The sequence below is a fragment of the Euwallacea fornicatus genome, chromosome 12 (assembly GCF_040115645.1).
Source record: "Euwallacea fornicatus isolate EFF26 chromosome 12, ASM4011564v1, whole genome shotgun sequence".
Taxonomy (NCBI): Eukaryota; Metazoa; Arthropoda; class Insecta; order Coleoptera; family Curculionidae; genus Euwallacea; species Euwallacea fornicatus.
The window spans coordinates 1,395,090-1,417,347 of record NC_089552.1 but is presented as its reverse complement, the minus strand read 5'-3'; the positions used below and the strand labels follow the sequence as shown (position 1 = coordinate 1,417,347).

The 22,258-nt window shown below is 43.6% G+C and overlaps 1 protein-coding gene across 3 annotated transcripts in view; it reads left to right on the top strand.

The window, feature by feature from the left end:
• LOC136342644 (protein O-mannosyl-transferase TMTC1-like) overlaps positions 1 to 22,258 on the top strand; it is a 167,519-nt gene that overhangs the window by 5,381 nt on the left and 139,880 nt on the right. Inside the window, exon 1 of one of the 3 annotated variants that reach the window (XM_066288656.1) lies at positions 5,735 to 6,028. The exons of 1 other annotated variant lie outside the window; for it this stretch is intronic. Coding sequence is in view for 1 of the 2 variants with exons in the window: in XM_066288655.1 (XP_066144752.1) it covers positions 13,120 to 13,124 (5 nt within the window). In the remaining variant the exon portion in view is untranslated. Of the gene's footprint in view, positions 1 to 5,734; positions 6,029 to 12,911; positions 13,125 to 22,258 lie in introns of those variants that run through there. One more of the 3 variants, XM_066288655.1, reaches the window with a different exon arrangement.

Sequence of the window (22,258 nt, the reverse complement as noted above, 5' to 3'; positions counted from 1 at the left end):
TTCGAGACTGTTTCGAAAAGGCAAATCCAATAACATCGATCCTTATGGCGCAAGATTAAAACTGTCGCTATAAATGGCAGCTAAATATCAGCTACGGCGAATGCATCAGAACTACTAAAGCCGAGATTCCAGCAACATTGCTGGAAGCTTGTCAATTTGTTGCGACGTGTGAGCTGTGATTGCTACAACTAAAAGGGCCATATTTTGAGCAGCAAGCGGGCTTGATGTTTCTTTTATGGGGACAGGAAATGTTGAATATTACAAAGTTATATGAGATTAGTTTATTTACTCGGAGGATTCAATAGTGCAAGAAATTCAGATTTCGCGTTGCCCGTGCAGCCGGCGCTTTTCCTTCTCGAATTTTTGGAAACGTCACATCGCCGATTCAATCAGTCAGTAATGCCGTTAGAGCGATTGGTTGAAAAACCCCAAAATATCCCAATAGTATCGGCCGATCTGTGTTGGTCATTGCGCTGCTAGCGTGATTGTCCAGAGCTTTCCCCAGTGAGTTCCCAACTCGCGTAGTTCCCGAGATTCCAACAAAGGAACGTCGATTTGGTGCACATTTTACGGAATGTCATTCGTTCCTCTGCAGAAGCTGAAAGCTCGGCCGTCTAAAAATTTTTCGCCGACGTTTCGTCCTCGAGCAGCCGTCATCAGGCTCGTCTTTTGGCAAGTCAATCGCTCATCTTCTGCTAGTTGACTTCGCCCTCTCCTGACCCGTTGCGATTTTAGACTGCTCAGTTTTGGGGCATTCTGCTCCTGCTGTACTTTTTCTAGCCCTTCGGGTAATCGGAAGGGCCTTCGTGCTAGCTTCGCGCCTCCCCGCGCTCGATTCATGTGTTTTCAATTTGCAGTGCAAGGCCCCTCTTGTTTCCCTCGATCACCTGGACTGCGCCCTTCTATTGCTGTTACCATTCTTGATGTATACGTCCAAGAGAAATGTTTGCTTTGTCCTTCGGCAGTGGAAATTATCCCTGAATTTTTGCGTTTTCCCCTGAGATGATTATTTTTCGCGTTGTGGCATCCATACGTGTATGGCCGTCCTTGGCTGATAGCTCCCTTTGTCATTTCGCTTTGACCTTATTGTTGTGTTTGCCGCAAGGGCTGATTTCCGAGGACGAAATAGATCGTTTCCCCATCCAGGCACTCCCCAGTTTTATCCATTAACATTTGTTCTTCTATCTTCCGCATCTGTTACCTCTCCCTCCCTCCAATGGGGTTAGTTAGCAGGACTCCACGAGGAGATGCAGATAGGTCTTTCAGTCCCAGCGTTGTTTGGGGCTGAACTGGTGTGAGGGTCCCTTTCCTTGTGTGCTCAGCATTCGTTCATTTATTTGTATTTTTCATCTAAGAAATTGGGAAAGTGTTCAAGTTGCTGAAATTGAGAAGGAACGCGTTTTTCGCTACAAGGAGTTCTGGGAAACTCACACAAAGTTCGAGCCGAACTGGGAAATCCTCACGAAGTTCTCGAAAATCCGAGATTTTCCGAGAAAACATAGAGAAAACACCGAGGCAATAATGCTAAAAAGCCTCTGAAAAAAACGATAAGGAATAACGTGAAAATTAAGCTAATTCCTCAGGAGTCGTACTGCGTGACTTACAAAAGAGAACACCCCGTAAGTTTGGTTTTATTTAGATAACTTTTGGTATGCCTGTTTCTTACGTCAAAACAAATACTTCGTTAAAACAATTAACAAATTTAATTGTTATAAACCAAAAGAGAAATTAATTATTTTTCGGTCCTCCGCGGTGTCTTATAGATTCCTGTACACGTCTAGGCATGAGTCTAATGAGGTGATCGATGTCCTCTTGGGGGATCTCATTCCAGGCTAACTTGACAGCATGACATAGCGCCGCTAGGGTTTGTGAGGGATGAAGTAAATTATGCAACCTACAATATCCCATAGAGGTTGAACCGGTTAGAGCGCTGGAGGTCGAGGTGGTCAAGGTAGCGAATTGATTGCTTTTTCCTGAAAGAAGTCCGGAGTCGCTCTGGCCACATGTGGTCGTGCATTGTCTTGCTGGAAGGCTGGATCAATAAGAGTTTTCGGATAAGGCACGAAGTGGCGGTCCAAGACTTCTTGGATGTATCGTTGGGCTGACATACAGCCCCTAATGAAAAGTGACCTGCCGCCATACGCAATAGCACCTCAAGCCAGTACCGTCAACAGTCTGATGGACCTGCCTCAGTATTGTAAGCTGAGGATCTCGTCTTCTTCTTAGTCTTGCCCGACCATCATGCGTGCCCAAACAGAATCTGGATTTGTCAGCAAACACGATACTATCCCATTCCAGATTCCAATGTATCCGTTCTCTCTATCGCTGCAGTCAATCTTGACGAACATTGAAGGTGAGGGGTAATACCAGATGGAGACGGCAGGAAATGACTCCTAAAACCTTTCGTTCGGCGATAAATGGTTCGAATCCCAATGGGTGTTCCATATTCAGCGAACCACTGATCCGCCAGCGGTCTCGACGAGACCAACCGATCTCTTAGGGCCGTAGTTCGAAGGCGGCGATCTTGGCTTTCTGTCGTTCGTCGGGATCGTCCAGTACTTCCCCTTCTGCCTGTCTGCTCTTGTCGGAGTCATGCCTGGCAACATCTCACTATAACGTTTACGCTGCGATTCAAGTGGCGGTTTCCTTAACTCCGACCTGTCTGAAATTCGTCCAAATCATGAAAATTTCGTTGCATTCTGCTTTTAGGCACATTTGATCGATCTAAAAGCGCCTTCTAGGCACACCATACACCAATAAGTGACATTTTGCAGTCATATTGTTGATATTTTGTTGCAATTTTTATATTAAAAAAAAACCTAAAATTCCTGATAACCCGCAGATGCATTGATAAATGTGGGTGAAAATTTAATGGTTTTTCGTGTTCCCACGTGCAAACCTGCGCGCCAAAAACCGTTTAAACAGAACCGTTTTTACGGGGTGTTCTCTTTTCCGTGTCACGCAGTGTATTTCGCAGATAATTCCACAACTTCGCTTGGGCGGGGGAAAATGTATCGCAAAGTTTGATTGAACTTTGCCTGGGAGATCATTACAAAAACCGGTGTTTTGGTGATTGATGAGCAATTTTGCAAAGTCGCGAGGAAAACACAGGACGTGCCTTTAAGAGAGAATATTTATAATAATTTATCTCAACTTTTGCTGTAAACTTTTATCAGATTTTGTCAGGCCCTGTCCCGAAATATGTTTTATCATGATTTAAACTTTAATGAAGTTGTCTGAGGCCTGATTGATGAGGCTAATTTTCCGGGCCATCCATTACAATACCGAAAAAATTTGCTACCTAAACGTTTCGGATGAAAATTCTTTTCAATTGTTGCGAGCGCTCACGAACTGCCAACCCTTAAAACACTGAATTCTATCAGTGATACGGGGATGCACGTATACCCGCGAAAGTTATGACGCACTCATTGTGCACATATCATATCGCCGTGAGCATTAAAACTTGGATGTACCTTCAGCTGTCAAATTAACACAAGTTACCCGGTGTAATATGTGGTGTATCACACACACATAACCTAATATCCAAAACGGGGCATGAGGGGCCCACCAATGGGAAATCCGCTAAACTTTATAACCGTATACATCCGGCGGCTAATCGAGAAACATTACGGCAAAACGGCCGCAGGGACGAAACTTTTTCCGTCGATGTCTATCTGGTCGTACGAGCCGATAAATTAATTAAAACTTGTCCTGTCAGGGACGAGTCTAATAAATGTAACTCCGGGACCCATATTGTGCTTTCCCCTTTTGGGGCCCTATAAAAATAACTTCGAACACTTGCGATTGGACGGGAACGTTCGAGTTTTTCTACACTCCTTCTCGCTCAGTTTATGTGACACGACGGATCCCCTAATTAAAAGCAACAAGGAGGACTTTCTATAAAGTCGAGATAGATTAAAAGAGCCAGTGCAAATGGTTAATGTTGAATGGGAAAATTGCAGCAAGAAGATGAAAAGTAGTGAAAAGTGCAGAATAACAGTCGAGCTATTCGTAATTGTTTAATAGTCACTTGCAGTAATGAACTCGGCAAGAGTTCCCCTTCAGAGCCAGTTTCCGATGACACGACATAATGTATCCGAAGCAACTTTGTTCCCGTCTCTATAATTTGACCACCATAATAAGAATGCGGCAATTCTGCGCCTGTTCCCACACCTGCGCCAAGACCCGTTAATCCCCACGGTGCAACAAATGCTACCGATCGTGAATGACGAGTTCATTATTCACGTTGGATTAGTCATAAACACGAAGTGTCCCAACGGCTCGCAGAAATGTCTCCCTCCGGAATAAGCCTAATAAAATTCGCATATGCATAACGGCCGTCAGAGTATTTAATAGACCTTAAAATTTCGGGAAATTATGGACTTTGATGTTACTCATTTAGCGATTTCAAACTTAATTGGTTAGTGAGTCGATAGTCGAAACGAGTGATGAGAGTAAATCGGCGATATAGAAGTTAGAGACATCACGAAGATCCCCCGTAGGGTTTTCGTAAATCAAAAATCGGGAGAACCTTAAGTGCTTTCCGAGATTGTGTCCGTTGAAACGTCACTCCGGCCCTAAATGACGTTACATTTAAAAAATCTAATTTTAATTCGTACTATAAATACCATCAATTCGATAATACCATAAATAAAGGAATATTCCATAAATCGCTCTGATATCGCTCATATATAATGGACGCTTTCAGGCATGTTCGAACATGCTGGAGCGGCTACACATTGGGCAGCCGATTTGAGACGCTTCACGAGGCTTTTGTATTGTCAAATTCCCAGCACTTGCTTAAATCTTCACTGAAAACCGAGGATTGCATAGCAAATATGGAACAATATGTTCGATAATTTTGCATTAAATACAACATACCATAGAGGCATTATCTGAAAGTATAAATTATGAGGGTGCTTGTAGGGACTCAGAGATGCGAATTTTAAACTTTTCCATGTTTGAAATAGTGGTCCTCGCAGCCTCAGGAACTCGTAAATTTTACTGCTTTTGGGCCAAAAATCTGTGAACATAATGTAGTTATAATGTCCCTCATATTTTATAATAGTTTAGGGAAGCACTGCAATAAGCGGTTTATCTCCTGCGATAAAACGATTGTTTGTGGACATGGAGGTGTAATGTAGTTTTTCCCCCTATTAGCGTCGGGAGGTACCATTTTTGGGGCGTCCCGAACGCCCCCGAAGTAAGTTTTCTCGCGTTTTGACATATACCGACACCTGCACGGCTCGTTATTCACCTAGCGACTTAATAACCATTTTTATTATCAACGGGCAGATTAGGGAAGGCGGATTGAGCGGCTTCGCCAAAGGGAGCCCAATCGTCAACATTAAAAATCACCCGAGTACGCAATGAGATTTTATTCGAATCGATTGTAACACCCTGTACGTCATAACAAGTCCGGCGTTTCCCGTCGAACCATATTCCATTCACGATGGCCCGAAAACTAATTCTACATCAGCATCCTTTCACTATCCCCCCAAAGAAGTCTTACAACACACGACCGATACAGTGCAGTCAGGAGCGACAGGTTTCTCATTGAAAATTTCCAAACGTCCCATTCCGACACCTAAAAGTAATCCCAAACAGGTTCTATCCATGTTGTTATTTGCTAGTCAAGAATATTGTTACAACTCTTCCGAGCGATCCCGAATCGTCCCGTCCCGACGCATATGAAAGCCCCAATTCCCGTCGTCCAAGTTCAGTTGGTGCGCTAAGGGCGTCCGGGACTCACTATCGGCAACGTCGCGATTTCAGCCGGTGCCGATCAGACTACTCACGAACGAGTATTACGTGTTCCGTGTGCAATTTTAACGCATGCAGTATCTGAGTTTTTAACTGCATTTCTCCGGATCTCTTTGAAGACGGTTGGACAGCGGGGACAAGGTTGTTGGACAGGTCGCGAACCTGCGAGATCGGATGTGGAGACTTTGAAACTGGGTTAAGGTGGGGTTCTAGTTGCGAATTCTTGTCAGGCTCGCTTCGCTGAAAATTCCTCGCTGCATTTAAGGTAATTTTGTTTTTGTTGTTTAAGGGCCAGGGCCGTTTAGTAGGGACGGACCGCTCCTCCAGTCAATGCGAACGTATTGGCAGTTTCCTGATGGAAATCGGTTGTTTTTGCGGTCTAAATTGAGACAAAAATATGCAAAAAAGCCTGCGACTTTAAACAAATTTCTCGTCTGTTTGGGGGGGGGGGGGTAATTGGCCCGGACGAGATTGATGAAGGTTGAGCATTTTAAAAAATTTTAATATTGCGAGGGTTGATATTTGCCCTCATTGATTTAAGGTTTGGTTGAGGAATTTCAGGGAGATCTCGCAACGACAATCATTATTGCTTTTTCTGCTTCCGCTATAAATTCAATGCGTCTAAGTTGGAAAACGTTCTGATTGCTTGTCTGCCAGCCAGGGGCTGACGCTAAAGTCTTTCCAGAAAAACAGCTGGTGCTGACCCCACTAGCGGCGTCTACCCTGCGAGGGGGTGCTGGGTCAACTTTTCCAATTTTGCGTATCACATTTTTGTAACGGTACAGTTTGCCATAGCACTTCACAGGTGTCCCGTAAAAGTCATTACAATCCGGAATGACCTATCAACGACAGGTCGATGGAGGTTACGACTCTCGTAATAAAAATATTACGAGTGCGAATATTTACCTTCATTCTTCTAAGTTTTATTGTGACGTTACGGCAAGGAGATCAGTTATGGCTTTCGTTATTTACACCCTAATTTTACGGCCTTCCGTGGTTTTATTACGTGTAATTTTCTCTTACTTAGGCTGATTAAATTCACTTTTTGTTGAAATTCTTCACACCAAACGGCCTCCACATCGACGCACGTGATGGTGTGACCTACGTTGGAATCTCGGTGTTCCCGAGTTAAGTAATCCTAAGCTGCGATGTTATCTCTTATACGGACGAATTTATAAAGCCTGAACGCCGTATGTTCATTTTTATGATTAAATAATCGATGAAGTAAGGCACCCAATTAATCTGGGGTACTTAGCCACACGCAGTTAATTTAAATTTTTTGGAATTTTATTCCCAGGAAAAGTTACTTCGATGGGAAACATTCTTGGCCGCCCATAACCAGGTCGCGTTGGGTGCGTGTGCGAGAGCGGCTGGCGAATTAACTTGTTCAATGGTTTCGTTAACGATTTTATCACGTATAATCGTGGAAAAAGTATGGTGCTGCCCTAATCCTAAACCATTTGCCGTAATTCGAGGACCTCACCGAACCGAGCTTTGCCGCGCGAGGCGAGTTCTCGTCTCGTCGGCAGGAGGTGTCGCTTTCGCCACTCGCCGAGACCTCCTATATGGTCTCTCAAAAAACATTACAGATGTTTTGTTACGACCCTCCACAGAGGATCGTTTTATGTGAATTTCACAAAGGGCACAAAATCGTCGTGACATACAAAATTTCATTAATTAATCTCTACACGTTTCGGAATATTAATGTGCATGCAAAGCGAAGCCTCTTCCGACACAAGTTTCATACGGCGCTCTCGTCTTATTGTAGCGCTCAAAGTGCGCTTTTTTTTTTCGAGACACTTTGTATGTCGCCATTCTGAAGCAGACGATTTTTTTCCGAGAGCCACGAGTGCGAATAGTAAAAATTGTGTTGCGGCATGCACTGCGTTCATCTCGGCAATAGTTCATTACCGAACGAGTGACGGAAGGGGCATTTTAGCGCAAGCCGATCGCAGTTGACCGGACGACGCGAGGCCCACTTCAGGCTGCAATCGCAGACGCCTTCGCATGTGTCAGGTGTAATGTTTTGTCCACGAGTGTTCTTCATTGCAAGTGCGGTACAAAGTTTTACCTCACGCGCGGCAACGTCGAATGCCGACGAAAAGTTCGGACAGTGACACGCTCCGATTTCGTCAATTGAGTGATGTTTTGGACGCGTACGATCGAGTGCTACTTTCGCCTCGCAAATGCATGCGGTAAAGCGTTTCCACCTCACGCTCGTAGGGAAAAGTCCTTTCGGAGACGGTGATCCTTATCGGGTCAGCTGATTTTCAAACGATCGGATTGAAAGGCTATCATCGGGGAATCAACCTATTGATTGAAAGTAAGCCGATAGGGATCAATCCGAGCCGAATCATAGTTTCGGAAAGATATCCGTCTTGACTCCCGGCCGCCTTCATAAGCTTCTTTGTGGGTAACTAACTACGAACTAAGAGCTGAATGAAGAGCTGGCTCTTGAGTTTGAGTGCTTTCTAAAATGCAAAATATCGCTTTTCTCTCTTAAGAGCAAGATGACGGTCATCAAAAGGCATTTTTAAGATGGAGTTCCCTGAAGTTTTCATGAGACTCCATGCGCATAAGAGGCCATACTATCTCCCATTTGGTTTTTCCATGCTCAAGCAATATTATGTTAATGTGTACAGCAAAGCGTGGGTGATTTATTCCAATTTTCTCTGTTGTAGGAGAGCGCTTCTTCGTTGTCGCTAAAACGCTCACGTAAATTTTGATTTTAAAATTTTGACTGACAAATGCAGCCGCAACCGGTCTAGCTCGAATAAATCCATGCAAACTTTTTATATACTTTTTACCCCCATTATTAACAATTTGGATTGCGGCGGATGCGCGCCCGCGGCGTTCGTGACGCAATTACGGAACTTAGTTTGTCAAAGTGACGCTGACAGTCTGTGTCATCGTGACAGTGCGAGAGACGCTGACACCTCGAGCGACAGGGAGCGTGACAGAAAATTTAAACACAGAAATCCGAGGTTGCCACAGCAACCGCGAGGCCTTTTTTGGTCTCGTTGTTACGGAAGGATACGGGCGATTAGACACGTCACTAGGAGTATCGTGCTTGAGCTGGGCATTTCGGTGGGACTTCGTCCGTGTTCAGTTTGAACGGCGTTGGTAACGTGCTGTTGAGTTAAGGGAGGCTGGCGCTCCTCCTGGAAAACATCGACGGGGGAGATTGATGGAGCCCACCTTCGCTGGGACCTAAGGGGCTTTGAAAATGATGAAAATATCTACAATCGGATAAACATGATCCAACAATATTTTGGTTAAAACTCCTGCGTGGAACCAATTGATACACCAAATTCGACCAATATTTCATTTGAAAATTTTAATTTTATAAACGTTTTCGATAATTTATTCGTGAATATATTACTCGCGATGTAAAAATGATACCAATTCCATATTGGCAAATTAAATTCTCCGCTCAACATGAACAAACGTTTTATACGAATTGCAAAATCGATTTTGCCATTTTGCATTATAATAGTTTAATACCGCTTGTTTACATGTTAATGAAATATTTGTTATTACTTTTTTACTGACGTTGAAGTTAATGAAAGTTTAATGAACATATTGCGACGAGTGATTTTGATGAATTCCAAATTAATAAATTTGAATATGCGAATTTTAATGAATTTCTTCCGCATAAAGTGACAAATTCCCTGCACACTCAAAGACAAAACCAATTAAAACCAAAGACAGGCACTAAAACAAAAAGCACCGAAAAGGAAAATTGCACTTCCCGCCAACTTTCCGACGCTTATATATTTAATTAACCAATAAATTGGCGGGGCGTATGCCCCAGGTGGGGCCCCCCGAGCCACTAGTAAAACTTTCGTAGTTAACGGTTTCACAGCGTGCTCACTAAAATATGGCCGCCAGATAACTTCTCGGCATATGTCTCGCTTCCGGTTTTACAACGGACAATTTTCACAGTATTAGATGCAATCCTCCCGGTTGTTTAAGGTCCTGGATTCCTTCCTAATCTCCGATTTGGAGGTTCTCTTGCTGTTTAAAGGTCGAATTTAGCATCAGACCTTAAAAGGCTAAAGTTTAATTAAAACCGGCGAATTCAGGATAAAAAATTCAACGCAGTATTTATTACTAAGTAAAACTATAGCTGCAGCCGGATACTCTCTTAAAGTAACCATTACGTACCTCATGCATGCATGAAAAGTCAATATGGTGTTAGAGCCATTTCGTTTAAACCCATGCAGTATAGAAAAAGCTTTATATTCCCGCAGAATTGATTAAATGCGTGGGTTTATGGTTCGATGCATTAATAAAATGAGGTTTTATTTTCCACATACGAATGAAACTTTTACACCTTTGTGGTTGATTTGTAAAGATAAAAAAAAAAAAAAAACGTTTTATGTGACATCAAATGCTACTTTTTTTAGACTTTGTAAATCCATCGGGTGTGAAATGGAATCAGTAATCAAAACAACTTTTTTTTTAGCAAAACGTTAGACTCCGTGTATGTGCAGATTCACTAATATTTCACGGGCTAAAACGAGAAGTTATATGAAAACGCTACAGAGCTTCTCTTAAACAAACTTCAATTAATTCATGTCGGGAAGCCGTTTGCTTGTTAGCCCTCGTCGCTTCTAACCTATTCGCGCAGCGTCGTCGCGTAGCGCATGGCGGGATGCCGTTCGCAACAATATTGTCACGCGCGTCACGAATATCGCTCGCAATCTCACCCGGGCCAAGGCCTTTTTCGGATTATTTTTAAAGCCGCGCAATTTTAATAGCAAGGGGACACGCTTAAAAATCTAATCATCCAGTTAGTTCGCCAAAATTTTCTTCTTCAGGTTCCGGTGCTCGCACTGGACGACGCCACAAGTGTAGGGGAGGGGCTCACATGTGCGAAATTGTATTAATTCAAACAGTGCAAAATGGAGAAAAACCTAACGGCGCAATAAACCCCTCCAAACTTACCCAATCTAGGTTATTTACTAATGAATGCGAATTGCTTAGCAGGTAGCCAACCTTTAGGCCTCGAAGCAGGCATATTTTCGGGTCTAGGAATTGAATTGAGTGGGAGTGATGGAAAACAGCTGCCGGGGGTCTAGCCTCAATTAATTTAATAATTAAATTTGTTTGGGGCTTGTGCGGCACAGGTGTAATTAAAATTAGTTTAATTTCCGAAAATGTGCCATTTTGGTCCCCGGAGTGCGACGTCAAGCCAATTGCAAGATAAGATCTACCCATTCGGGAGCATGCGTTCCGTTTACAAAGGAGCACTTAAAGAACGGAATGTGATTGATATGTGATGATGCAAGATTCTGAGAAAGACTTTGTATACTAAGTGCATCTCTCGCCTAGGGCGAAACCAAAAGTAATTCACGTGGAGACTCCGTGTAAATATGATTAGGGAAATTTGTCTTGCACGTTGGAATCCCCGGAGGGGGAATAGCTCGCGGGGAGCGGGCGCGGCTGCCGTTGCCTTTTTGGGGAATTTTCTAAAAAAAAAAAAAAAAAATTTGAAGCAAGTCCCGACTGCGGAACGGAATTGTTGCAGCTGAAAGTCCCCCGTAATTAGACCGTCAACTGGGGAACACAAATAAACACGCGCTTAATAGAAAGAGATATTGGCCTCATTGGACGTTTCCACGTCGGAACGGACGGAAAAAAGCAAAAAAAAAAAAAAAAACGATTCTTTGAGGCCACCGACACTGATTTTTTCACACTTTTTTCTTTTCCACTCCGCATAACACAACGGGAAAGCTCGGGCGAAAGCTCGATATTTCAGCAAAAACTGGAGTTAATGGGCTTCAAAATAGCCCAAGGCGTAGTCAAATCTGTTTCTCCGGTGTGAAATCGCTCGACATTAAAAGCGACCCAAAAATTTCCCGAACCGTTTGACTGACGAGCAGTTTAGTTCGGAGCGTTGCTCAAGGAATTCGCGTGTTGTCTATTATTTTATTCACTCCTGACGTACTAGGGGTCCATTATTCAACGCGTAGCGACGCAGTAAATAACGTTTTATCCTCCGGCGATTGAAAAAAATCGTCCGGCGACACGGACTCTTTCGGCTCTTGTTGTACGTTCGGAATTGAATGGGGCATTGTGCCGGATCGGGGCCTGTTTATTCGTCCAAAGGATTTCGGTAATCTTCGAAAAATTCGCGGAGTTGATGGTGCTCCTGCGAGGGCTCAGCCATCGCGGGGCTCGCGAGCAGTGCAACAATATATTCATGTTACGGTTTTTGCAAAAGTTGGCACAGCGCAACCGCTTGCCGCATTAAACACACAACAAAGGAAACTACATATTACAACTCATACATCAAATCCATTTTTCACTTTGATTGCATTTATGCCATTACAATGCACCGAAATGCAATTGCGTGCAGTGAAGAGGGATATTTCAAATATATTATTTTTAAACCTCCCACCGTACGTTCAGATACACATTTGACTATTTTTTGTGAAACCTCTATTAATATGGCGATGACAAGTTCCTTTTTGCATCACGTTGAGTGCCCATAAAAGCATGAACTCTATCGGACGCATTAAAGTACAAAACAGCAATTACAGAGGTAGATTAATATACCAGATAGCGGAAGAAATATGGTAGATAATGCATTTAGCCCTAATGTGGATATTACCCTTATTATTAATGACGATACATGTTATTAGTAGTATTTACACAATGTTTGTGTTACTGCAAATACCCCGGCTGCATATATTAATATGCTGGAAATAACGCCTTCTGCTACAAGAGCATTTTAATACTATTACCTGCATAAAACTGAAAGCGACATTTAATATGAAATATCTGCCTTGTGTCAGGGAAGTTAATAGACGGGAAGTTAAGAGGCTCTGTTTCAAAATGAGGTTTTATTTTGACTTGTGAAATGCTCTTTGCGGATGTCAGAAGACGAGGAAATGGGGAGGATTGAAATTTGATTGTTTTAGAAGCCCGAGTACTTATATACGGGGTGATGGCGAAATCACGACTTTGTTACTTGCAAAGGAACCAGCAGGACGGAGGTGACGACGACGGAGCGCCGGCGTACGTCGTCACGTTCGGTTGTCGATTCGCCCATACGAAACCGCACTCGCCGCGCGACCCGTAAACGAGAGCGCCCCGTGAAAACGTTTTCCTTTTTTTTTTCCATAATTTTCCGACGCACCTTTCCTGCGCCGAAACAAAAGCTTCATTACGAAACTGAACAAATTTAATTGTTAAAAAAACAAAAGAAAAAAAAATTAATAACTTGTGTCCTATAGATTCCCGTACACGTCTAGGCGCGGATCTAATGAGGTGATTGATGTCCTCTTGGGGGATCTCATTCCGGGCTAACTGGACAGCGTGACACGGCGCTACTAGGGTTCGTGGCGGATGGGGTAAATTATGCAACCTTTCACCTGCAATATCCCATGCGGGTTCAATCGATGAGAGGACTGGAGGTGGCCAAGGTAGCGAATTGATTGCTTTTACCCGAAAGAAGTCGACAGTCGTTGTGTGCATCATCTTGCTGGGAAGCTGGATTAACAAGAGTTTTCAGATAAGGCACAAGGTGACGGTCCAGGACTTCTCGGATGTATCGTTGGGCTGTCGTACAGCCCCTAATGAAAAGTGACCTGCCGCCATACGCAATAGCACCTCAAGCCAGTACCGTCAACAGTCTGATGGACCTGCCTCAGTATTGTAAACTGAGGATCTCGTCTTCTTCTTAGTCTTGCCCGACCATCATGCGTGCCCAAACAGAATCTTGATTTGTCAGCAAACACGATACTATCCCATTCCAGATTCCAATGTATCCGTTCTCTCCATCGCTGCAGTCAATCTTGACGAACATTGAAGGTGAGGGGTAATACCAGATGGAAACGGCAGGAAATGACTCCTAAAACCTTTCGTTCGGCGATAAATGGTTCGAATCCCAATGGGTGTTCCATATTCAGCGAACCACTGATCCGCCAGCGGTTTCGACGAGACCAACCGATCTCTTAGGGCCGTAGTTCGAAGGCGGCGATCTTGGCTTTCTGTCGTTCGTCGGGATCGTCCAGTACTTCCCCTTCTGCCTGTTTGTCCTTGTCGGAGTCATGCCTGGCAACATCTCACTATAACGTTTACGCTGCGATTCAAGTGGCGGTTTCCTTAACCCCGACCTGTCTGAAATTCGCCCAAATCACGAAAATTTCGTTGCGTTCTGCTTCTAGACACATTTGATTGATCTAAAAGCGCCTTCTAGGCACACCATACACCAATAAGTGACATTCTGCAGTCATATTGTTGATATTTTGCTGCAATTTTTATATTAAAAAAAAAACCTAAAATTCCTGATAACCCGCAGATGCATTGATAAATGTGGATTGAAATTTAATGGTTTTTTGTGTTCCCATGTGCAAACATGCGCACTAAAAATGATTTAAATAAAACCATTTTTACGGGCCGTTCTCGTTTCTACGCCACGCAGTACACTATGGGATGCGGAAGACAGAACACCTATATGTATTTTTCTGGTATGTACGTTTCGAATACTAACCCAAGAACATCGCCAGAGGATTAGTCATATTCAATGGTTAAAACACGAAAAAACTAGTTAATATGCCGGCTCTCCGCCTTGCCCCCTGGAACGCGTCAAGACGACCAATGTCCTCGTGAGGAACCTCCTTCCAGGCCGTCTCTGTGGCATTAGAGGGCGCCTCTAGAGTTTGTGGAAGATGGGGTAAATTTCGAACTTCCTACCCATAATAACCCAGACAAGTTCAATCGGTGTTAGGTCTGGAAATCGCGGTGGCCAAAGTAACAATTTGGTTTCGTTTCGTTGGAGAGGAAACCATAACGACCCGCCCCATGCCGCATTACCTTGTTGAAAAACTTGATTTCGGAGAGTCCCGAGATAGGGCAGGAGATGCTGCTCGAAGACTTCCCCGATGAAGCGTTGGTGGAAACCCTCGGTGGCCCGCGGCCATGAGCAATGGCACCAAGCACCATTGTCGCCTAGGGTCTGGTGCACATACCTCTGGACTTAAAACTGAAAAGAAACTCGTCGTATTCTCACCCTTTGCCAACCACCACGCTTACTCAGACAAAATCTGGATTCGTCGCTGAAAATTGCAGTGTCCCATTCCAGGTCCTGTCGCCCCCGTTCTCGTTACCACTGCAATTGGTTTTGTCAGTGGAGAGGGAGGACAAGATGGCGCTTGAATTGGTGAAGAGTTCCACTTCAGAAACATGAAATTTTTAATAAAAGCGGGAAAACTGTTTTTCGCTCTGCGTGACTAGCATGATTCCGATATTGAGCCTCATTCGTGGTCTGGGATTATTGGAAATGCAGGTTGAGAAACGTTAAATTGAGACTCTTTCGTATTGGTTATTTGCCGGTCGCATAACCTGAAGCTCACCTTGAAATATACGATTAAATAATCGGTTCCCAACACATTGAATTCAATGCAGCCTCTATTAGGTACGTTAAACCGTATCAATTCTATTATTGAGCTCAAACTAATTATAGCTCGTAATAATAGAAGTTGGTCTTTCCCCATTACATTCCAGCAGTCTTGCACATTGCGTCCTGTACAAAGGTTTTAGAGGAAATTTATCAAATAAGGTTTATCATTAAGTAAATTCGTGTCACGTGAGATAAAAAAAAACAACTAATAAGGCGCCGTTCAGATTGTACTAAAACTGTCATCAGAGAAACTATATTAACTTTTAAGCCCTAAAATTACTCAAACTGTACTTTCGAGGAACGCAAGGGGGCGGAGCTCCTCCGGCCAAAACTACCAACTTAAATGACTTTATACTTTGTAATGCGATGCAAATTTCCCGGAGCATTAAGGGAAATAGGGGGAACAGGTCAGGTACATCCAAAATAGAAAATTGCACCGAGGGAAAGTTCAGCAAAATACTATTAGACCTGTATACCGGGCGATATTGAATAAGGCATATAATTGCATTGTTTGTTGAACCTTCTTTGTCGGTTGTTCAACGAGGTGCGGTTTGATTCGACAGTGATGATAACCCGAACATGCGACAATACTAATGGCGGCAGAACACTTTCGTATTCTTTGCGTACGGTTATTAGCCAGTTACAATATGGAAAAGTTTCCTTCAGTGCTATTCGGAAACTTTCCCTGTAATATAAAAATAACGACCCCCGAGAAATTGCTAGAAAAGAATGGGGTTTAAAATTTTACTCGTTTGGAAACTAGTCAGGAACTTCCTGAGCTTGTTGGCAAACAATGAACACATTAACCTATACAGACTCGAAATAGTGAAGATGATTTTGTTGCTCGTTGTGCATTCAAAACTAATTACGGTCTAAAGAGATTAGCGGCGAGAGGACTCCAGGACGATATTTGGGTGATATTCAATGTAACTTCATAATAAAATTCTCTTTAGTAATTTACCTCACCTCCCAGGGTGCGAGAACTGCCCTCGGTATACACCGCTGCACGCAGACGACAAGTAAACTGCTCACCGCTGGCAGTTCCTCTCCATATTATCCTGCTCTCTTACGGTTCTTAAAAGCGTTCCTCATGCCAAGTCTCCAAAGTGCCCGTTGCCTCATCACGTCACCAGATAACGGATGAATGGATCCTGAGGCTCAAACTCAGGAGAAAATTTATGTTTTGGTCGGATGACTGATGGATGGGCCGGAACCTCAAACCCACAAAAAATTTTATGTTCCAGTCGGATGATGGATGCACGGGCCACATCCTCAACCGCAGAAGGAATGCTACACTTTCCGGATTCACGCTTGCAATTTCCTGGCACTTCTTTCGTGACTTTTTCATATTTAATGTCTGTTTCCTATCTCCTTCGTGATAGTCAGATTGCTCGGAATCTCGTCTCACGCCTAACCTCCGGTCTGATGCATCAGTCATCCAGTAATACTGACGAGTCACAAACCTTTACGGCGTCGGATAGGGCTGAGTCCATTTTACCTCCCGTCCAGCATTGCAGCGATTCCATCATCGATTCCCAAGTTAATGGAGGGTTTTCGTCATTTTACATATGACAATTTATTTCATGCAATTATATCAATTTTTGACGACGACGACGACGATGATGATGATGATGATGATGATGATGATGATGATGATGATGATGATGATGATGATGATGGAGTTTATTTAAAAAATTATGTCGCAGTAAAATACAAAGCATTAATGTCCGAAAATAAATATGGACAGTTACTGTGAGTGGCCTAATAAGTGCCAATTCGAACGAGAGAACACTCCTTTAAACCACTCCGGAACTGTCTCAATTACTTTTCAGTTATCGTTCAGGGTGGAAATGTGCCGGGTGGTAATTATTACTCACTGGGACTAAAGGGCGTCATACTTTTTCCGCCATTTCGTCATGTCTACACATGCCATCTTCGTCTTGCAATCGAACTGTCTGGAAGTAAATAGGCCTAAATAATGGCAGCAAATTCCGAACTATTGTCTCTTCAATATTCCCTTTCCAAAGGGTAAATTTGCACACTCAAATTACCGATAGGGGATTTCAAAAGGGTTTCACTATCGATTTTCAGTTGCGTTCATCTCTTTCTAACGTTAGTCAATCAAATTTTAGGTCAATAAACTCCATGATTTTGAAATTTTTTGTTGATTTTTCTATCTAATTATGTGCGCGATGTATCCGTTTCAATTCCCGTTCATTCACCCCTGTAACGCGTGAAATGGTCGCACACCCGAAACGTGCGGATAGTGATACGCACGCTGCGTGCAGTCCGATCGCCAAACGAGTGCAGTAAATAAATTTTCGCGCGTGCGAGCTACGGCGTTTCTCTCACGAGTGCACGTGCCTTCGCGTGCGAGAAGGGTTTTATACGCACACGTGCGGAAGAAGTTTGCCGCACGCGATGCGACCTTCAAAAACTTTCGATATGGAGATTGCAGTTCGATTTTCGAGCGGTAAAACTTTTTACCGACCGACAAGTCGTAGAAAGCTACAGGGAATCGTTCAGGCATTAATGCGAAGACCCGCTTTGCTGTAAATAAATCCGGGCCCGGCAGCACGGTTTCGCGCGACTTGCGACGTTCGGTGATGGAAAGGTAGAGGGCGACGCTGCAGGTGTCTACTGCAGCCCCGAAGCCACAGCCACTGATGTGCCGGTCTTCGCTCGGGTACGACCACGACGGAGGCGAACAGAACCGATGCTAGTTAAGAATCCGAGGGCGGTTTTCGAGGCGCTCGACTCGATCGTTCCATAAGAGGAAGATGGTATTTTTGTCCTTCGGACTTCTCGTTGATCTCAGCAATGAACTTTTGTAAGGAGAAATCCGCTGTTGCGAGTTCGTTGATCTACTTGCAGCACGGTGGGCGAGCTTCGCTCACCCATCGCGGCCATGACGCCTGTCCGAGGACGCGTCTTTGAAAAGGTCACATTCCCCCACGTCAAACCCGAAAGATTTGATTGGGCCCGCGCGCACATACGTTAATTGCAGTCATATTAATATTGTCCGGATAAAATAATTTATTATATACGTAGACAAAAACAATATGCCACGTTAGCAAAAGCTTTGGCATGCAAATTTCGAGGGGGATGAAAGTGTGCACTGGACGGGCACCATGTTAATAAAATTGCGACCCGCATTGTCAGAGCACAACAATGGGGCTCGCTTTTGTACGAACCGATCTCACTACGTGCCTTAATCTATTTTCGAGTTAATGCTTTCGTTGCAAAATTGTCTTCATTCTAAAGAGGATTTCTTCAGCTAAAAGATTAACCCTAACATTATTACAATCCCTCTAAAATTTGAGAGGCAACATCAATCATTGCATTTGGCTCGCACACTTTTTTGCAAACAAAAAGCTTTCAGCCTGCTCGAATTTTTCATCGCCGAAATCCCAGTTTTGAAAGGCCTCTAAAATTTAAACAACATAATCCCTTGGTACACGGCGTACGTTTGTTTATCCGAGTACAATGTAACTGTGATTGCAGTGTATTACACCGGAGAAGAAAGGTTATGAGCCCGCAATGCTTTCAGAGCTTTAAATCGGCTAGTGATGGTAGTTTATGACAGAATTCTTATTGGGAACGTGACCCTATTTCGCACGAGGAGATAATCGACATTGTTCCGCTGATAAGCCGGAATTTCAGCAGGATTTCGAAAAAACGCGAAGCTGTTCCATAACTTTGATTGCCGAAGCTGAAATATATATAATAACTGATAATGGCGGGACGCAATAGCTGACTGCACAGCCTCCGACTAAAACTGGATCTCCGGATGGTAGCGATTGTTCCCCATTGAAAATGCATTTTTAACGGTCTACAGGGTGAAACGAAAATTACTGCATCATTAGGGAATTACGACGTCCAGAGTGCCCGAAAAAAAAGGGTCGCGGGCCGTACCTCGGGAACTGCTTTAAGGAGGGATTTAGGAGAGGAGAGACACAAAAAAACGATTATTATTTGGTTCAAGAGCCCGTTCCTCCGCCCAGCGTGGCATCTGAGCACACTTGCCAGAAGACGACTTTCCAGGTCGGGCTCGGTAAGCGAATTTTTTCTAGCTCTCCTGTAGAGTCCAACAGTGCATTTGCCAATGTTAACGAAACCTGACCGAACAACGAGGCAGCTTATGTGATTTGCCAGGGAAAAATCTCGTTGATTGCGCGTGCTGCCTGTAATCTATAGCCACTGTTCAGTCAGCAATCGCTGAGGCCAATAATTGCCGTTGCTGAAGTATCGCGTATTGATGTTGCGGAATTTAGGTAAAATAACGGTTTAGTGACGTTCCGATGGTACCGTGAGCGTCCAGATCGCGTCACGCGAGAAAGCTCCCATCAGTCGCAATCGCAGCGGCCGTCATTTCACGGAAAAAAAATCAGAAGGATGGTGTAGAACCAGACGCCTCACGGGAGTTCCCCGACTCACATCCGACATGTCAAACCTGTGAATCACACGGAAGGAGTCACTGCGCCTATCGGAAATACGAACACAAATGGCCGCAGGAAGGAAGGTCAGTGGCCCGCAAGGGTGAAAGCTTCCTGGTCCGCAAAATTTCTACAGAAACGGTGGGGACAGGAAATCCTTGGAGATTGAGTGATCGGTACCATCCTGCATTGCAACTGCTGGCCGTAAAAGTTGGAAACAATTTTGAAAAACTTGCTAGATGACCGAGTCCTGGATGTTGACGGCTGGAAAGCAGAACGTGGGCTCAGGACGGCGCTGATTCTATAATCAGTACTTTTGAGACCTGTGTCTTAGTAGCCCTTTATTTTTGTACGTTTTTGCTTACGTCACACGTAAACACCCTTTTTTAGGCGCTGAGCTGGCACCACGTTTATGCTCGTAGTACAGTAATTCGTTTTTACCATTTAACCTTGGCTATAGTTAGCAAAGTTGCTGGTTATTCTTGCACGATACAGTATGTGAACTCAGGGCGGTCCAACCGTGACTTTCAATCCATAGCTATTTGGGGTGGTCACATTACGGAGGCACCTCATTTTGACCCCTTGAGAGAGGTCGCGCTCACTTCCGGGCCAGACAACACCGAGTACGGCTTTAGGCACCATAAAAAAAATTGTTATGCAATTTGTGCTATTCGAACCAGTTGAATTCCATCGAATAAATTGCTTTCAAAGAGGCATTGAAAACGTGTATGTATTTTTTTAAATTGTTTGATGATGCCGGTCACAACGGGAGCTTAGAACTTAGTTGTGTGCGCTCGGTCCGCGTTTAGTTTAAATCTGTTTTCTATTTAAATTCGTCAATTTTGTTATGTTGATAAAGCATTTTTTTCGCAGAAAAGGCAGGAAAATATGTTGAAAACCTTCAATATCATTTTCGCTACCCGTCAGCGTTTCATATCAAAACTCCAATTTCTAGGATGACGGTTCGAGTGACGTAAAAAGCAATTACTGGTGGTGATTTTTTTATAAAATTAAACCGGCTGGGGCTTCAAAAAAAACTAACGGAAAACTCGTTGTTAATAATTATTGCACGGTACGAACGTCGAATGTATGAATAATTCGTTTCGTCACTACCGGAAAAGTATATAAAAATAGAGAAATAATAGTAATCGATTTCTGCAAATTTGACTGCCACTGGACAGGCAATATTGCTTTGAATGTTTTATCATGTTTTAAAAAGTTCCAATTCTATAATTTATAGTATATTTTATGTTTTATTAATGTGCCAACAAAATAGCTGTGAATAATTATTATTTAATGAGACCGCCGTGATTGACTGCAATAATAATTTCAATTTCTGTTGATTGAGTTTGTTGTCAAAACAGCGGATTACAATTTAGTTCAAAATCATTCTATCAAAATGGCGTTTCATTATAAAATAATTACGAGCAAATCGAATCGGCACAGGTATATTACGGGGTAACAGAAAAGTTTCCGCCGTTCTATTCTGAGAAGCTTTCGTCGTCGGTGTGGTCAAGTTTGCGTATTTTTGATGTTTTAATCGAATTCTACGCGTAATTTTAGTTCGTGACGTATCCTAGTTATGTGCCCGCTTTCAGTTGCGCTAACATCATGCCGCGTGGAAACGAACCTGCCGCCGTAGGTGAGTTACACAGGAACAGAATGAAGACAGCTGACATTATTCGCACGATTTATTTCAAGGAACGAACGGTCTACGATGCGATAAAACGTTAGAAAGAGAGGGGAGGGACCGCGGGCCGTCCAACTACAGGTACGATGTAGTACTACCTGGACGCCAATCCCGAACGTTCGACGCGTAAAACGGCAAAAGAGCTCGGTACCGGGGGTGTGTTCGTCCGCCATATTGTCGAGAAGAAGCTGAAACTGCAGAGTTATAAAATCGCCCGCGTCTATTTTCTCAAGGAAACAGTGCAGGCGAACTTTCGCCGCATCAGCCTCTCACCACTCTTCACCAACGAGAAAATTTTCCCGATGGAACCAGTCCACAACCGCGGAAGTCGTCGCCAGCTACCACGGAGGGGCCAAAGGGGGACCACGGCAGCGAAGAAATCGGTAATTTTCCAGCGTCGGTGATGGTCTGGGCCGGCACATTCACCACTGGGAACCATCATATTTTGATTTATACCTGCACCATTTGTTTAACGTTATCGATGTCGATCTAATAAACGTTTCGGTCCGTCAAATATGTGAATTTATCGGTTTATGCAGTATTTTAATACTGTTGAAATACTTTTAAGAAATGCGGGGAGTTCTGTGTCACCACGTACAGTGCTACTAATTAAGTCTCAGATTTTGCAAAACGAGCCCGGGACTAAAGAGTGTTGTTAACTCAAAAGATGCATTTTGATTTTTTTAGAGTTATGCCTCCTCCGCCCCTTTTTGCCAGAAGGCCAATTGGGATAGCTCGTCTTGAAGCACTTCGACAGAGAGCATCCAGAGACACTCTGCATATAACTCCGTTATATGGCAGCAGCATGAACTTAGCACAAATTGCTGCAATACAAAAATGGACCACTTGCATTTTTAAAATATAACCCAACTTAGTTTTATATCCTTTTAAGTACACACGAAGGATAACGACAAGGATAGCGTCCATTAAACAGTGCTCTTTATGGTTTACTGCCTT